Genomic DNA, 16,948 nt, shown 5'->3' with positions numbered 1-16,948 from the left:
CTGGTAAAAGATTTGTTCCATTGCTGAAATAAAATGTAATGGCAATCCTGAATAATTTACCGGCTCATCTTATAAACTGAGGGTTAATCCTGTGTTGAATGAGTCCAGTTACTAATACTAACTTGGTACGTTTATTTATCTAATAATAATGCACTTACTTAATCCTACATAATATAAAATTTTTGCTTTCCAGTATGTAAGTATAATAATTAGCAAAAACCTTTCAACATGAAGTGATACCTTTTCTCCAATTTCTGTCAAATCTCCTCCGGGAAGCATTTCCAGATCTGGCAAGAGGGCACAAGCTTCAATCACTTTGCGATATTTTTCCTCATCAAGTGGTTCACCCCAGATTATGTTATCTTTCAAAGTGGCATTCTGGAGCCAGGCCTGTTGTGAAACATATGCTACTCTCCCCTGAAATGGAAAAAAAAAATGACTAAAGCATAGTCTTCCGAGAACTTTTAAATAATTCCTAATGTACTAGTCCAAGAGAGGTCATTTTGAAAAGTAATAATAGACAGATTGCTTCATCCATACATTTATATTTCTAGGATTTCAAAAATACTTGAAACCTTAAACATAGTTAATGACAGTTTCACATGACCCGTTTGTTCCAATATGAATATGGCTTTATTAGGTAAGGTCTACTGCACTGATTTAGGATACCTCAGAAGATATTTCACAACAGAATAGTAATTCTTTATATCCATCATTTAAGTAAATATGTGAATTTATCAACTGACAAGAATATAACAGCTGATCTCATTAAACTATAAAAACATCTAACAATAAGCTTCAACTTTGGAAAGACAATCTGTCAATTGTTTTGAATCTACATCCATGATCCTTTTAAAATAAAATATAAAATGGGAATTGACAATATGGTAGAAAGAAATATACCAGAAAAGCTATGGATTATTCTTTACAATCATTATATAAAGTGATGGGTGCCACTGCATTGGAAAAGTTGAAAAATTGTCCTGTAAATGGAAATACATATGAGCAACTTGACTTATTATTAACCGATAGAATTTGACCTACAGTATTTTGCAAATGCATTCAGTAATGTTAGTGATTACTTTCACTTATGTACCTCTCTAATCAAAACATACAAATTGAAATGTTACAAAAAATAAACCAGAAACTACCTTTGGCATAATCAATGGGACTGAGTAAAACTGCCATGAATTCTTGAATACTGACTTAGTTTACATCATAAAAATAAAGGTAACTAAATGGTAGCCATGTCTTACATTTATGATTACTCTTCCGGCTTCCTTTTGCATTTCTCCTAACAGGGCCGAAAAAAGAGAGCTTTTACCAGACCCAACAGAACCAACCACAGCAACTAAGCTCTTATATGACACTGTCATATCTATATTCTTCAGAGTCCATGGTTCTTCATCATTAATTGCACCCCAACTGAACTGCCCACCATGAACTGCAACTGCTGAATCTGGAAAATTATGATAAATATACCTAAGTTAATTCATGTTAAAGCTATAAGCCATAAAAGTTTTGATTCAGAAAACTAAGATATAAAAGGAAATTTATGAAACCAAGATTTTAATGTTAGATCTATGTGTTTTAATAAGCCACTTTCAGAGTATCAATGAAAATATTTACTATACTGACAGAAAAGTTAACTTCAATTAGATGGCAATAAAGAAACACTATAAAAATGCTTGTACAATATCTTGACATACAGTACTGCATTTAATCTACATCTTATAGCTTCATCTTATAAGCATGTAATATGCAATACAGTACTTCATGAGTAAAATAATTTCTCTTAAAAATAGATTTTGTATAGTCTGAACCCATTCTAGTCCTGCTGAAACATCTTTCACAAAGCTCCCTTTTCCTTGAAAAATGCAACTAGGCAATCTTTTCAAGTCTGAAAACACACTGAATGAACAACAATGGGAATTAGTTTTCCAAAAATGTATGCGAGATTGTTCGGCTTCAGAAAGGTTGTCTAAACCATCACTTTGGCTATCCTTACCCTTCTTTAGTTCGTAAATTATGTTAAATCTTACACTGCATCAAGTTGCAAGAAGCCAACTGTATCAATTTTGTATGCTGTGCTGTACTGAACATTTTTCAGCTTAGTCATGGTGCTGTGTAGCTGAGCATAACTATGAGTTGTTCATACTGTCTACATATTTGTCATTTTAAGAGTTTTAGGGGATTGTCTGTAATATCTTGCATGATTAGGAATCATTCACGATTGTAATGTGCCAGATGTTGTATGGCCTTTAAATTATCTTTTGTAGATTTTCAATGGCTTTTCCAAAAGAATTCATGATTCCTTCTGTTATAGTATCAATCATTATATTTTTGTTTTTACTCCACAAAAAGCCTATGGAACATGAGCAGGTTGGTATTTTTCTCCTTTGCCCAGCAAAGGTGCCTCAGGGCTAAACTGTAGACTCAACTTACCGAAGGGGCTTCCAGATAGAGTGGTAGATGCAATGTACACTTTATACAAAAATAAATATGCAAACACAGAGAAAATGTAATTCACCTGGCTATAGGCCATTAAATAGCAATTAAAACACATCTCTGACCTCAATAGTTACAACATACAGTACACTTAACTGGAAGCAATAAAAACAAGTAAAAAATCCGCTAAAGTTTCTTCAGTGCAATCGAGTTTTCTGTATAGTGTATAATGCTGTATGAGCTGTGGCCCAAGAAGCTTTCAGCCATGGCCCAGTGGTGGCCTCCCTACAGCATTGCCAGACTCATGATTACGGCTAATTTTAACCTTAAATAAAATAAAAACTACTAAGGCTAGAGGGCTGCAATTTGGTATGTTTGATGATTGGAGGGTGGATGATCAGCATACCAATTTGTAGCCCTCTACCCACAGTAGTTTTTAAGATCTGAGGACAGAAGAAGTGTGGACGGACAGATAAAGCTGTCACAATAGTTTTCTTTTACAGAAAACTAAAAAATGCAGCACTTTCCTATGTTCATCATATGTATGGATAACTTATATTTAATTTATCCAAATGGCAAAACATTAAGAGAGACCAGAAAAAATGAAAAATAAGGAATAATGTGGACAGCATTGGGTTTCCCTAGTAACTGGGATATTTATCTGTGAAAAAGATGAAACTCATCTTTCTCTCAGCTAACTGGCTGCTCTATGTGAAAAAGGTTGCTCTGTGTACAATAATACGGCACTGACTTACAAGAAGTTTGTACGCTGTAAGAACTTGTATCCAGTTATGCATGGATATAAATAACAGCACAACAAAATAAATATTGTACTTACTTTCCTCTGTGTCTTGACAGACAGCACTTAAATCGATATTTGAAGACCCAAAATATTTGCCCAATCTCTTCAATGCTACATTAGCCTGAAATGAAAATTTAAATAATCCCCACATTACATTAAGAAAATATTCTTTATTTCAGTAATAACTCACACTTGACTAGTAAATAATTGTTCTGTAGCCCTTAGGTCAGTCAAGTAAATACTGTATCATCAATCTCATTTTTTAGTAAAACAACCTTAAGCTTAACAATTCATGGCCCTGAAAAAGAATTTACTCTTTAATGCTTCACCTTAATACCTCAATATTTTTACCATATCAGTATTGTGTTTTACCTTTAATACTACTTGGCCTAACTTATTAGTGTACTGATTTTTCATTTGCTTAAAATTCTTACCCTAACATATACTTTTCTTATTTTTCTAATTTATACAGTTTTTTTTTATTTGTATGTATGAATACTAACTCTAGTATCCTACCTATTACATATACTAACTACTGTTCACAGTTTCACAGATATAAAATGAGGAAAAATGTTTGATTATTGGGAATAGGAAGTCATAGCAAATTATGCAAACCTAACTGAAATTATCCATAAAAAGAGTAGATACAAAGTTATATGCTGATGAGGACTTGTCAAATGAATTTCCAGTGAATAGTGGGAAGCGACATGGGAATGTTAGTCCTTCTAATAGATTTTAGTATGATCTGTATTGCTAAATAGACATGAATCATGGTATGACAATGAAACTATATCTAAAATACTTTGTCAATTGGAAAATAAAGCTTTAAGAAGAATATTAGGAGTCAGATGGTAGGATAGAATAAGAAAAGATACAACAAAGGGAAATTACAGGAGACAGCAGATGGGTGGAGATTTGTGGAAGACAACGCACAGAAGACATGAGTGGCGGAATTTTATAGAGGCTCTTCGCATCACATGGAGTTGGATGATATATGGATGGTTATAATGTGCATATGGCAGAAGTTGTATATAATTTAAATCTATCTCCTTTTAATTTAGTAGAGTTCAAATTATGAAACTTTTTTCTCTAAGTTACTTTCACCTATAATGATAAATACCAGAGAGCACTTATAATTAGTAGGGCTCTTTGTAAAGTGTCATTATACTAATACATATGAGGAAATGAAATGACACAGCTGAAGAAGAAGAAGAAGAAGAGAGAGAGAGAGAGAGAGAGAGAGAGAGAGAGAGAGAGAGAGAGAGAGAGAGAGAGAGAGAGAGAGAGAGAGAGAGAGAGGAGGATGTGCTACAGTTTAAGAAAGAATTAAGCCAACAGTACAGTACAATATAACAATGATCTAAGTTACCTGAATTGCCTGAGCGATTGAAGCAGGCAGCTGTGTGATGGGCATCCTCATTATGTTGAAGAGAGAAATGGCTACAAACGCTGTCTTGGCATCTAATACATTTTCCTCTGATACCATTACAAAAGTAGCGAAAGATCCTAATGCTACCTGCAAGGGAAGAAACATGAAATATAAAGTGCCATTATTTTCTATGTTTACCTCCAAAATGGTAATGATTTGAGTTGGGGAGAAACAGGAATATAACTTTTAGGGAGGAGGGACCTTTACGGGGTTGGACTTCTCAGCCTTGGCAGACGTTTGTGGTTTCTAATGCTGTTGATTTTGCTTTTGTATACTGGTTAGTGTCATGGTGTAGGCTTACAAAACAATTATACCCTCATATACTGTATACAAGGACAATACATAAGGCTAAATCTAAACTTGAATTTCATGATGTGCATATTGAGAACTGTTACATGCACAAAAATTATGATTTTACCAAAATACAGGTATTTTATAAAATTTAAGTTCCTAAAATCAAGTCATTCATTAAAATACTTTGACACTGTAATGGGTAAGTATACAAAACTTACATAATACTGTACAATGTATATATAAATTAGTAGGAGTAAGGAGTACAGTATTTGAAACCGAATATTACTCCTGAGAAGATGGAAAAAAGAACTAAAAATTTTTCATGAGAACTTAGCAAAGGCACTAGGAAATATTGGTCATTCTGTGCCCTGAGGAAACTTGAGATTAATAGTACTTGGTTGTTAGGGAAGGATCTACTGTACAGCTTTGGTCTCAAGACTCTAGTTTACAGTAGTACTTTATTAGGTTTCTACAAGTAAAATTGGGTACAGTATCATGATTGAACATTAAATTACAAAGATAAAGCAAGCTCATAAAATGTAGTATTATCTCTACCACAGGAGAATTTACTTAGAAAATTTGTGATCTGTTCACATGGGATTACAGTATACACTATATGACCTTTTATATAAGAGACTCACACCTTAGGTTGGAGGATAGTCCCTCAACTGACTATCAGAAAGGTATTACAAAGTATTACAAAGTAGCAGGACAAAACATGTTGTACTTTTAAAGAATTTTACAGGCTGTAAAATAAAGCTTACCAAATATGGAGTTGCTAGCCACACAAAACTCGCAAAAGCTTGAAAATATGCAGACTTCCTTAGAACACTAATTTCATCTTTTCTGATTACTTCAACTTGTTTGGCAAAAGATCCCTCCCAAGCATATAATTTAAGTACCTGCAATACATACAAAAATATTTCATAAAATAAAGAAATTAGTTTGGATACAATGAACTGTAACTGTACTGGTATTTTAAATAGAAATGAATCAAGACTGACCTAAATTTGGCTAATTTTGGAGGCTATCAGTTCAGGTGGATTATTAACTAATTTAACAATTCTTTAAGATCAGATATGAAACAAAAGGGTGATGGTCAGTAATTAACAAATCACTATTGCAAAAGCAACTACTTACCTTAATACCATTTATGATTTCATTAAGTAACTTTATTCTCTTATCCTTAAATTTCATTTGTGATGTCTGAAGATTTTTTATTTTGTTAGCTACAACACTGTTTATGGGGATCAAAAGAATAAGTACAGCAAGACCTGACAGCACAGATGGACCTAAACAAAGAAAAAGAAAAACATCAAGTTTGTCTATAGTATTGTATTAACCTGAAATTTGAAGATTCCTATGAAAAAAAAGTAAAAAGAAAGGTATTACTAGACCATGATAAATACCTATGTTTGGAACAAACAATTTGGCTGTCTACTTTTTACTTTGCTTCAACTTTTAACTTTCAAAAGTAAATCCTTTGAGTCAAGAAGTATGCCTCAGTTATATCATTAAAGTACTTTAATAACAATATGAAACAAATCTCCAACACTATCACTGTATATCTATTAATCAATACAGTACTAAAATATCCCAAAACATAAATTTCCTTACCCAGTAACTGCCAGAGCTCATAGAGGGCTAAGCTTATCACAATCGGAGCACCCCAAGCGAGGTTAATGTACAGCAGAGTATCACTTAATCGCTGGGAATCTATTGACATAAGGTTTACAATTTCTCCAACTGTAGATTCTCTACGAGAACTATTGGACAACACCAAAGCCTGTAAAAATATTGCTTGTAAAAAAAAATGGCAACATTCCCAATAATGAATTTACTATATGTACACAGTAGTAGTAGTACAGTACATTAAAGTGTTTAAATCTGTGATACAATTAAATCCTTTTATTTATTTATACTGTACACTACTTTTGTAACTGCCTTAACTGCAAGACATAAGAACAGAGGAAGCCTGTTATGAATTATATTTTGCTTTTATATATTATATAGTTTTCGCCAAGTGTGTGCTCTACTCTCCCACTAAGTCAAGGGTTACATGCAAAACAAATACTTTCATGTTTAGTTTAAAAACTGCATAAGAATGCAAACACAGGTAAATGCTTGTCTTGACAGGTAAAAATCTTTGTTTATCTCTTAAATGCCAGGTAATAAAGACAATTTGGCACCTGTAATCCACAGCTGAAACCTGAGTGACAGCAAGTAATGCTAGTAAGGACTGAGAGAAGATATATGGTATACAGTATTATGTGGTCTGCTACTCTCATCCTAAGTCACTTCAGGTACTTTTAGTCACCAGGTTGAATTCTTTAGAAGGCATGGATGGAGCTACAAGGAAATTAAGCTTTGTTTCCAAAAGTGTAAAACGAAAACCTTTCCATTTATCATTTGTTCTTAACCTATGTGCTGTGTTGAGATTCATTGTGCATACAGTATACAGTACTTCATTTGTTTTTCTAAGTGCTTCTATAGGCATATATAACTCTGGTTACAGCAACATTATTTTTAAAATAAGTAAATAAATATTGGCTACAGATGATGACAACAGAAAAGTACAAAATGTCAGATAAAATAACCTGTCCTACCAGTCTGAGAGAACTGGGGGACATCTCCTATGGGCAAATTTAATTACAAGTAATAATGACAAGTTATTGATAATATACATGCAATGGTAATACCAAACACAGAAAGTCTGAAACTTACTTTGCGGTACACAGCTGACATGATGGTAGACCTCAACTGTGTAGCCAAGGTTTGATCAATGTAATAAAAAATGTTCTTGACAAAAGTGGTCAAAAGTGTGATTAGCATGAGGAGCAAAGCATAGAGGTATCCATGCCAAGCTGGTTCATTTCCATCTGTAGTAAAACTTATCAGGGCACTGGAGACAAAGACAAATCATTAATTACAATCCTGTAACTGTCATAGTGCATGGAAATACAGTGCTGTATATAATAAACAGCATCTTAAATGTTAATCAGTAATTGAGACTGATTTAAATAAACAACAATAACGACCAGTAATATCATGAAACCTTTTGTGCTGTGAGATTAGGATACACTATTAATATATATAAAGTAATTAATCATTTACATCAGTAAAGCACTAACAGGGACATTAACTCTGACATGGATATGTCCAAAAAAAAAAAAAAAAATTCAGAATTATATGTATATTGCTGTGTCATAGTGGTTATATTTTCTACAGCAAACATGACATTACCTTAGAAGTCTGGGAGTAGCAAAAACCATTAACTCTGATGCTACGTAGAGGAGTGTCGCCATAAAGAATGGCAAAAAGAACAGCCTTAACAAAACTCGTAACACAGATACTTTAGGTAGAGCAGTTACGTCATCGCCTGGTATTTTTCTCTGCCTAAGGAATAAATCAAGACTTGTTAGTAATTGGTTGGATCTACATCTGAACTACAATTCATAAATGATAATCTCAATTATAATTCACAAATGACACCCAAAATGAAGAACAATAAATAATTAAGGAAAGCTAACATACACTGTAGCATCCAGAGCAATGTACAAGAACTCTGCATTACAGTTTAACATGAAAATACAATTATTTATGACAAACTAAAACATTTCAAACATTCACAAGAGATAATTCCAGAATAATATTACAAAATCAAGTTCTTATAAATGAATGAACTATAAGGGGGGGGGGAGAAAGATCAGGGATGGGATGGATGAACAAACAGAAAACAGAGTTGTGGTAATAATGAATAAAAAGATAAAACACTAAAGGCAGCATATGTGGTTTCCTCAACAGTGGCTCAACTGAAAAATATTGATAGATTTTCTATAAATAGAATGCATTAACAGACACTAACAGGTATAGTAAAAATAAAATGAATGGCTATTCCATGTCATGCTCCTGAAACATGAATCTTTGAAGACAATCACATCCACATTTTAAAGAGACATTACAAATATAGTCATACGTACGTAATGGCAGAGAGCTCACTTTGCCATGCGATATCCCACTCTCTGTCTAGATTTGTGGCACGAATGCGACTCGGAAGCTCCCAGAGATCATCTGCTTTTAAAGTGGTCTTGTAACCTCGCCAGACCATTCCATTTGCCCAGTGGAAGGTCATTCTGCTTATAAAAGATGCATCGTACTCGGGAAAGGAACTCTGAAAAGCATGATTTCTTAGACATGGAGGTCTTACAATCGTCAAGAGCAGATTTCTTAGGCATGAAGGCTGTAAACTGGCAAAGTCGACACATTTCTTAAGCATTGGGGGTTCATCAAACTGCAAATATATGATTTCTTTGACTGGGTTTAAGAAATTTCCCTGTCATTTGAAGAAACCTCTATAAATGTACTTTACTTGAATCAACAGATTTGAATAAAGTTACTGTACATCAATAAAATGAGATTATTATTAACACTACTGCAATATGAGGGCTATTTTTGTTTATTTCATCTATATTTCACTGCATAAATTTGCCATTGTATAAAACTATAAACAGGAAAATACTAAAAATACCTTTGATTTATTAAACCACTTGGATTCAGGTGGATTGTCCACAAAACAGTTAACAATAAACAGGGAAATAGCACCAATATATTGTAGCAGGAAGGTCACCACCAGGAGAACATGTAGCTGGTCATTCTGGAAAATAAAAAATATACATTATGTACATTCCTTCATATCATTTCAACTGTATAAACCTTTTCCACATAAAGAATGTAGCTCCCTAAGATTTTACCCTTCTGTTTCCAAATATTCACTGATTGAGATGAAGTTAAATTTTCTGAAGACAGCCTTTATAAAGATGCCAATAGCTCCTGAATATGTGATTGCAAAATGGATGATGAAATCCAAAGGGACAATCATACTCATAATTATGTAAAAAGAAGGCTTAATGACCCAAATGATTAAATAATAATGTTTTCTTTTGGGAACGATGAAGCATATTTATACACACACACACACACACACACACACACACACACACACACACACACACACACACACACACACACACATATATATATATATATATATATATATATATATATATATATATATATATGTATGTATGTATGTATGTATGAATGTGGATATCGGGTCTAATACGAGCCTTTAAAATATGCCCCAACTTATGCATATGCATCTTTCCATGACAAAGAAAACGGCAGATGGAATATAACAGAAGGCACCACTTAGAATAACATTAATGGTACTCACTCTGTGAACTGTGTACAAGACAGTTGTAATGAACTGTGGCACACCGCACACAACCAGTGCTGCCCAAAAGCAGTATATGACGCCGCTGCTCTTCTCGCCGTGATGCCGCCCCAAAAGTACTAGGCCTAATTGTAATGTCTGCAGTGTACAAAATTGAAATTCAAATTGAATGAATCATAAAAAAACATATACAGAAATATAAAGGGGCAAACAAAAATGATATACGTCTACCAAAGTTACAAAAAAGGGATTTCAACTCGGACACCACAAAACAACTGCAAAGCTCTTTAGTTAATATTATAGTGTAAATAGACAAATATTTTCTGTAAATAACAGCAACCAGGTTGTTGAGGGCGCTTATCTTAATAATAATTATGAAATAAATGGAAGACGACCTTTAACATCTACAAGAAAGTTGATCCAGAGATGTGCTATCTTTAACAATATATGGACCAGATTAATAATGAAATTATCTGTGATTAATCATAACTAATGCAAGTCTTTATGTTCACCTGTGATATATTTACAAACGGCGTAATTCAGAACCTTAATTAATGTCAATACTCAGAAGCAAACAAAAGATTTCGCAACAACAACTCGTAAAATCAATGCGACAGAGCCGTTTCAATGACTACTCCTGCCTGCTACTACTACTAATGCCTGCTACTACTACTAATACTAATATTACTACTACTACTACTACTACCACCACTAATACTACTACTATTGACGCTATATTAATTTGTCATATTTATAGTCTTAAGACTTAAGATATAAGAAAGGTGAAAGTTAATCTGCTTAATTCTCGCCAACCCTCCCTAAAAAGAAAAACATTATTAAACGCAACATCGCATGCTTTCTACTAATAAGAAACACGCCTTGTCAATTTAATAAGACGCATGGAACTGTTCCTGAAAACACGCTAACAACGAACAAAGACCGTCTCTCTCTTCTCTCTCTCTCTCTCTCTCTCTCTCTCTCTCATACAATTTGTACAGTAGCATGCTAACTTCACGCACAACTAATAAAAGATGAAAAAAAAAACTTCACACACAACTCACGAGTTTCGGCGTAAAATGCCAACACAATAATGAGGTTTATATAATATTGCACAGGTAACCTTAAGCTGTGCATGAACACGCTAGTGTAACACGAATACAAGATTAAAATGTTTTTATGTATTTTGTTGTTAAGTTATAAACAACTCCATAATGGAAGAAAGGTTATGGTGACAGGAAAGAACACGGGAAAAAATTCCAAAGCTTTTTGGTAGAGGGAAAGATAGGAGGCCATGATGGGAAAAAATTATAAATCTAATCTCAAAAATAAAGAGAAATAAGCATGAAGGTCTGCCTGTCAAACATTTTCCCTACTTTTCTTTAACATCTCTTTCGCCTCACTCTTCATTCCCATTCCGAGCTTCAATACAAACTGTATTAAATCTACGATTGCAAAAGGAATAGGCTAAGTATATTTGTGACATTACTGAACATAAATGTGTTTGTGTTATAACTAAACGCAAATATGTTTTTTTCAGACTGCAAATATATGTAGTGCAGTTTTTATAGAACATGTTTTACTCAAGTTAAAGCTGAATTTAAAGTATTCATACTAGAAATAATCACAAACATGTTAACGGTGTTACTGAAGGCTAGAAAATATACCATCATGCGCATACAGCCCAACACCTAACAGTTCAGACGGCCTGCTAGGTAATAGCCCTATGACCAAAGACCTTTGCACAGACAGTCTAACAGACATAGTCTGTTATTCATTCATTCATTCAGTCTAGCATTCATGATCTTAGTAAAGCAACACGGCCACTACAGAATGAAAAGGAGAGTTAAAGTTAAAAGCATGACATACTTACATAAGAAGACATAAGAATAACGGGAGCTAAATATTCATTGGAGGGAAGAGGGAATCCTTGAGCTGATAGTACTAAAGCCCATATCAACTCGGCTCCCGCTATTACGATCAGCAGGACGGAAATTACCTGAGTGTAGAAATTATGAATTGCAATATATGATAGACAAAATGTTTAACAAATACATGAGTGCATTATTGTATTTACAAAAAAAAAGAATGAATGAACATTAGAAAAGTGGTAAATCGTATAATTTCAACATTTTACCTAGACTGTGCAAAAATGTGACAAGACTAGACCCAAAGCCAGTTTATATAGGCTCTGCTAGACCTACCCACACTATTTTAACTTAAGCAGAAATCATTCTCATCATCATAACAAAACATAATCTACAGATTTCGACAAAAATAATCGAAACGAATAAAAAACAGAGCAATAACTTACTCTGGACACTTACAACTTTCGTTATTCTCAAACATGTCCAGGGCATGTAGCACAAACCCCTGCGTCTGAGGAGGTACACTTGTAAGGGTGCCAGTGCCCAAAGTAAAATGCAAGGCCCCCAAATCAGGACTGTCCTTTCCATGCAGATGCCCATGTCAGGTAAGTCCCCATCCCACGACAGAGAAGCATTCTGTAAAAGATAAAGGGAAAGTATTATTATTTAATAGAAGAAACTCATTCGTAGGAACTAGGGAAGGGGCACCAAATTGTGTCAAATTTGTATTTTTTTAAAAAAGGGCTTCTACTGAGTATAAACTGGTTGCTAGTTTATTATTATTATTATTATTATTATTATTATTATTATTATTATTATTATTATTATTATTATTATTATTAGTTGACCAAGCTACTAGCCTTAGGTCTAAATGTGACGAATGGCATCTGAAAGAGCTAGTGTCACAATCTCTTTTACTGTAGAGTCAGTCTAGATTAAGCTGGCCTTGCCATAAGCCAGCACGGGCTCTTGATCCTTGACAGCACGTAATCTGTCTATACATAGACATATAACTATGCATTTAAAACATATATACATATACAGCAAATCTATCCACCCATAACAAGGTGATAAAATCTTCATTTGACACAAATTTATATTATCTGTGCACAAAAAGCTCTTTAATTTCAGCAGCCAGAGCAATGATTTAATGAAAAAAACTCTATTGTATTATCTGTGCACAAAAAGCTCTATAATTTCAGCCTTCACAACAATGACGTGATGAAAACAAACTAATCTATTTTATTATCTGTGCACAAAAAGCTCTATAATTTCAGCATTCACAGCAACGACGTGATGAAAACAAACTATTTTATTATCTGTGCACAAAAAGCTCTATAATTTGAGCATTCACAGCAGTGACTTTATGAAAACAAACACTGCGAATTACTTTCTTTTAACTAGACGCTTCCTTACCCAGAACGGAGAACCACACAACTTCGAAATGCGATCGCGAGTTTCTCCCGCATCTTCTTCACTCGGCGCCAAATCTGTTGCAGTTTCTACGGAATCTGAAACTTCGTCTGTGTTGTTCATTTTGGAGGTAGAATTCCAGTGCTCTTGGTCTTTTAAAGAGTTAATATTTCTTGTGGCTTATTGTAATTATATGCTGATATTCATTCCTTTTCAACAAGAAAAACGCCAGTTTTTTGAAAGAGAATATCTCATTTTCTCCGAAGATCCAATTGCCATCCTTGTCGACACCAGAGGCCTCTCAACACCGCTGACAATTCTGAAAAAAGTGGATTAAAAATTTCATTAATACAATTTACTTACTCTATTGGCTTCTGTGGTCTCACTGTGACCCCTGGCCGCCCAGACCAGAGGGTTTAAGGTTTGTTGAAAGATCTCATCTTTGCCTTTTCATCAGTCTAGAATTGACAAATGACGTGAATTGAAAAGGCTAGTTACATTATGCAAACTGTGCCAGTAGTGGTAGTGGTACTATTAGCAATGTTGACAGCTTCATCGAGCATGGCTGTCCATGGCGTGCAACTGGTTACCTCGACAGGACCAAAAGAAGGTTGCTGTTTCTTTTCCAAACCACTGACAAAGTAGCAGTATAAAAATACATACTACAATAAACCTACGAACTCAACGATATATATATGTGTGTATAAATATATACGCTACAACATAACCAAAGAACAACAATTCTTTTACCCGCCTTGCAACAAATCACAATACAACAATCATTTCAAACACAGCACAACAAAACAACACTGTCTCCAGCTGCCAGTTTAAAACCCCTACGTAGCCTACTACTGTACTACGCAGGGTGACTGACGGAAGGGAGGGAGTTCTAACTGGTGACAGCATCCGATAAATGGCCATATTTTTCCGGGGTCGTAGGGGAAAAAGTTGGGGTGAAACTCTCCACTACAGAAAGGGGCTGTGGGGATCTCCCCTCTGGAGCTATGAACGCCCTTCTGGTGATAAAAGGGTTACGGTGAAATATGTCCGGTCTGGTAAGGGTTATTTTCTTCGCCATTGCGTGTGTGTCTGCATTTTCTATTTATTCATTATATACTATACACATATATGTATGTATGTATACGTGTGTACATATAATACATATATTTATATATGTATATAAATATATATTTATATATGAATATATATATTTATATATGTATGTATGTATATATATATATATATATATATATATATATATATATATATATATATATATATATATATATATATATATATATATATATATATATATATATATATACTACAGGATGCCCATTGAAAAAATATGAAAAAATTATTGGAAGAAAAAAATAGTTAATATTTCATTAAATATTTCCCAAAACATAAATATTCCTTTATTTTTACGCAGAGCAGACCGTGTTTTTCTTTTCGATTGAAAACTAATCCCCAGAAACCTTTCGTTACAAAAAAAAAAAAATCTTTAAATTCAACGGCTCATCTCTCCAGTATTTTTCAAGTACTGACAAAATTTTTTTTTTTTGACAGATTTAAAAAAATGAGACTATTTTTCACTCGTTTAGATTAATTTTACAGAGAGAAAAATACGCAATAAAAAAATGCGAAACAATACAAAAGTATAAAATGAGCCAAAGTTTCTTCGGCACAATCAAGTTTTCTGTACAGCGTATAATCAAGGCCACCGAAAACAGATCTATCTTTCGGTGGTCTCGGTATAATGCTGTATAAGCCGCCTCCCGTGAAACTCTAAGCCGGCCGTGGAGGCCTGCCCTATATCGTTGCCAGAAGCAAGAAGCACGATTATGACTAACTTTAACCTTAAATAAAATAAAAACTACTGAGGCTATAGACCTGCAATTTGGTATGATTGATGACTGAAGGGTGGATGATCAACATACCAATTTGCAACCCTCTAGCCTTTGTAGTTTTTAAGATCTGAGGGCGGACAAGAAAAAAGCGCGGACGGACAGACAAAGCCGGCAAAATAGTTTTCTTTTCAGAAAACTAAAAGGGTATGTCAGCGGAGACAACATAGGTCTAACTCCGTAAAAGTTATCACCAAGCCAACCGTCTTCAAACAAGCGAGGTTAATGCAATCAAGAACGCAAACAAAAGAATCTGCCTACGCATGCAAGGGAAGCACAGTTAACCTAACCCCGCCAATGAACGTGCAAGAAGATACTATCTAACGGGACTGCGTCTCTCAATCTCTTTTAAGAGGGTCACGTGATTGGATGAAGATGAGTTATGCTTCACATGGTACGCCGTAGTACGAGATTTTACGAAATTAGGTTGGAACTGATTTTTTTGGGGCATGTTTTAATTTTCTGTAGATTTATAGAATAAAATGGACGAAACTGGGCTGGAGAATTTAATTTTATGAATGTTTTTTTTATCTATGTGACACTTACAGTGGTGTTGAGAGAGGTGGAATTTAAATATTGTTATTTAAAGTAATATACACATACGTACGCACGCACTATTACTGTGTGCGTGTGTGTATATATATGTATATATATATATATATATATATATATATATATATATATATATATATATATATGAATATACTATATATTATATACATACATATATATATGTATATATATAATACATACATATATAAATATGTATATATATAATACATACAGTATGTATACATACCTACATACGTCTCCCAAAAACTAAGTGCTGGACGAGTCCTTCATCTTAACCCTTGACTGAGAACATTGAAGACAAGGACTACAACTTAAAAATGATGAAGAGGCTGACAGCTTAAAAAAAGAAAGAAAGAAAAAAAAGATTGCCGTGAATTGCCAACCTTCTGTGAACATCTTTACGTCAGAGGTTAAATTTATCATTTTTTTTTTAATTTTAGACAAATAAGCATTCAAGGTTACCAAGACCTATATTCAGATAAAGGTTTTGTCAATTGAACTAAACTGACAGTCCAGTGCAATGAATTGTATTTTTCCTCTTTGGTCCGAGAACTTCGGGCCGGGTCAATACTTGAGTGGGTGACCTTTCGTACATATCAGGCGCCATTGGAAATGGACTTCTGTGATTTTCCATAGATGTCGCGTAAGATGAGGAATGGGTCATGCTAAGTCCCTAAAAGCTTCATCTATCTCTCTCTCTCTCTCTCTCTCTCTCTCTCTCTCTCTCTCTCTCTCTCTCTCTCTCATTTCGGGCATTAACTAAATAAGGTCTTTAGGCACCCCGTTTCATTTGTTACTGCATATAAAAGGTATTCTGAACTTTATAGAGAGAGAGAGAGAGAGAGAGAGAGAGAGAGAGAGAGAGAGAGAGAGAGAGAGAGAGAGAAGAATTCGGCTACCTTGTATTTAACACTGATCTTGTAGTAATGTTAGTAACATCTCACGAGAGAGAGAGAGAGAGAGAGAGAGAGAGAGAGAGAGAGA

General features: G+C 34.1%; 1 protein-coding gene across 3 annotated transcripts in view; it reads right to left on the bottom strand.

The window, feature by feature from the left end:
• The window catches only part of LOC136852392 (ATP-binding cassette sub-family C member 3-like), a 57,577-nt gene that overhangs the window by 13,580 nt on the left and 27,049 nt on the right, over positions 1-16,948 (bottom strand). For all 3 annotated transcript variants that reach the window (XM_067126986.1, XM_067126987.1, XM_067126988.1), the window contains exons 2-16: positions 13,488-13,803; positions 12,531-12,707; positions 12,077-12,202; positions 10,207-10,344; positions 9,502-9,627; positions 8,954-9,144; positions 8,217-8,369; positions 7,698-7,875; positions 6,591-6,759; positions 6,114-6,265; positions 5,738-5,875; positions 4,620-4,766; positions 3,287-3,371; positions 1,257-1,459; positions 241-417 (exon numbers count right to left, since the gene is read on the bottom strand). In XM_067126986.1, coding sequence (XP_066983087.1) covers positions 241-417; positions 1,257-1,459; positions 3,287-3,371; positions 4,620-4,766; positions 5,738-5,875; positions 6,114-6,265; positions 6,591-6,759; positions 7,698-7,875; positions 8,217-8,369; positions 8,954-9,144; positions 9,502-9,627; positions 10,207-10,344; positions 12,077-12,202; positions 12,531-12,707; positions 13,488-13,607 — 2,280 coding nt within the window. In that variant the 5' untranslated portion in view covers positions 13,608-13,803. The remainder of the gene's footprint in view (positions 1-240; positions 418-1,256; positions 1,460-3,286; positions 3,372-4,619; positions 4,767-5,737; positions 5,876-6,113; positions 6,266-6,590; positions 6,760-7,697; positions 7,876-8,216; positions 8,370-8,953; positions 9,145-9,501; positions 9,628-10,206; positions 10,345-12,076; positions 12,203-12,530; positions 12,708-13,487; positions 13,804-16,948) is intronic.

This window comes from Macrobrachium rosenbergii, chromosome 25 (genome assembly GCF_040412425.1).
Source record: "Macrobrachium rosenbergii isolate ZJJX-2024 chromosome 25, ASM4041242v1, whole genome shotgun sequence".
Taxonomy (NCBI): domain Eukaryota; kingdom Metazoa; phylum Arthropoda; class Malacostraca; order Decapoda; family Palaemonidae; genus Macrobrachium; species Macrobrachium rosenbergii.
Note: the sequence above shows the minus strand (reverse complement) of the source record. Positions and strands in the feature narration are given on the sequence as shown.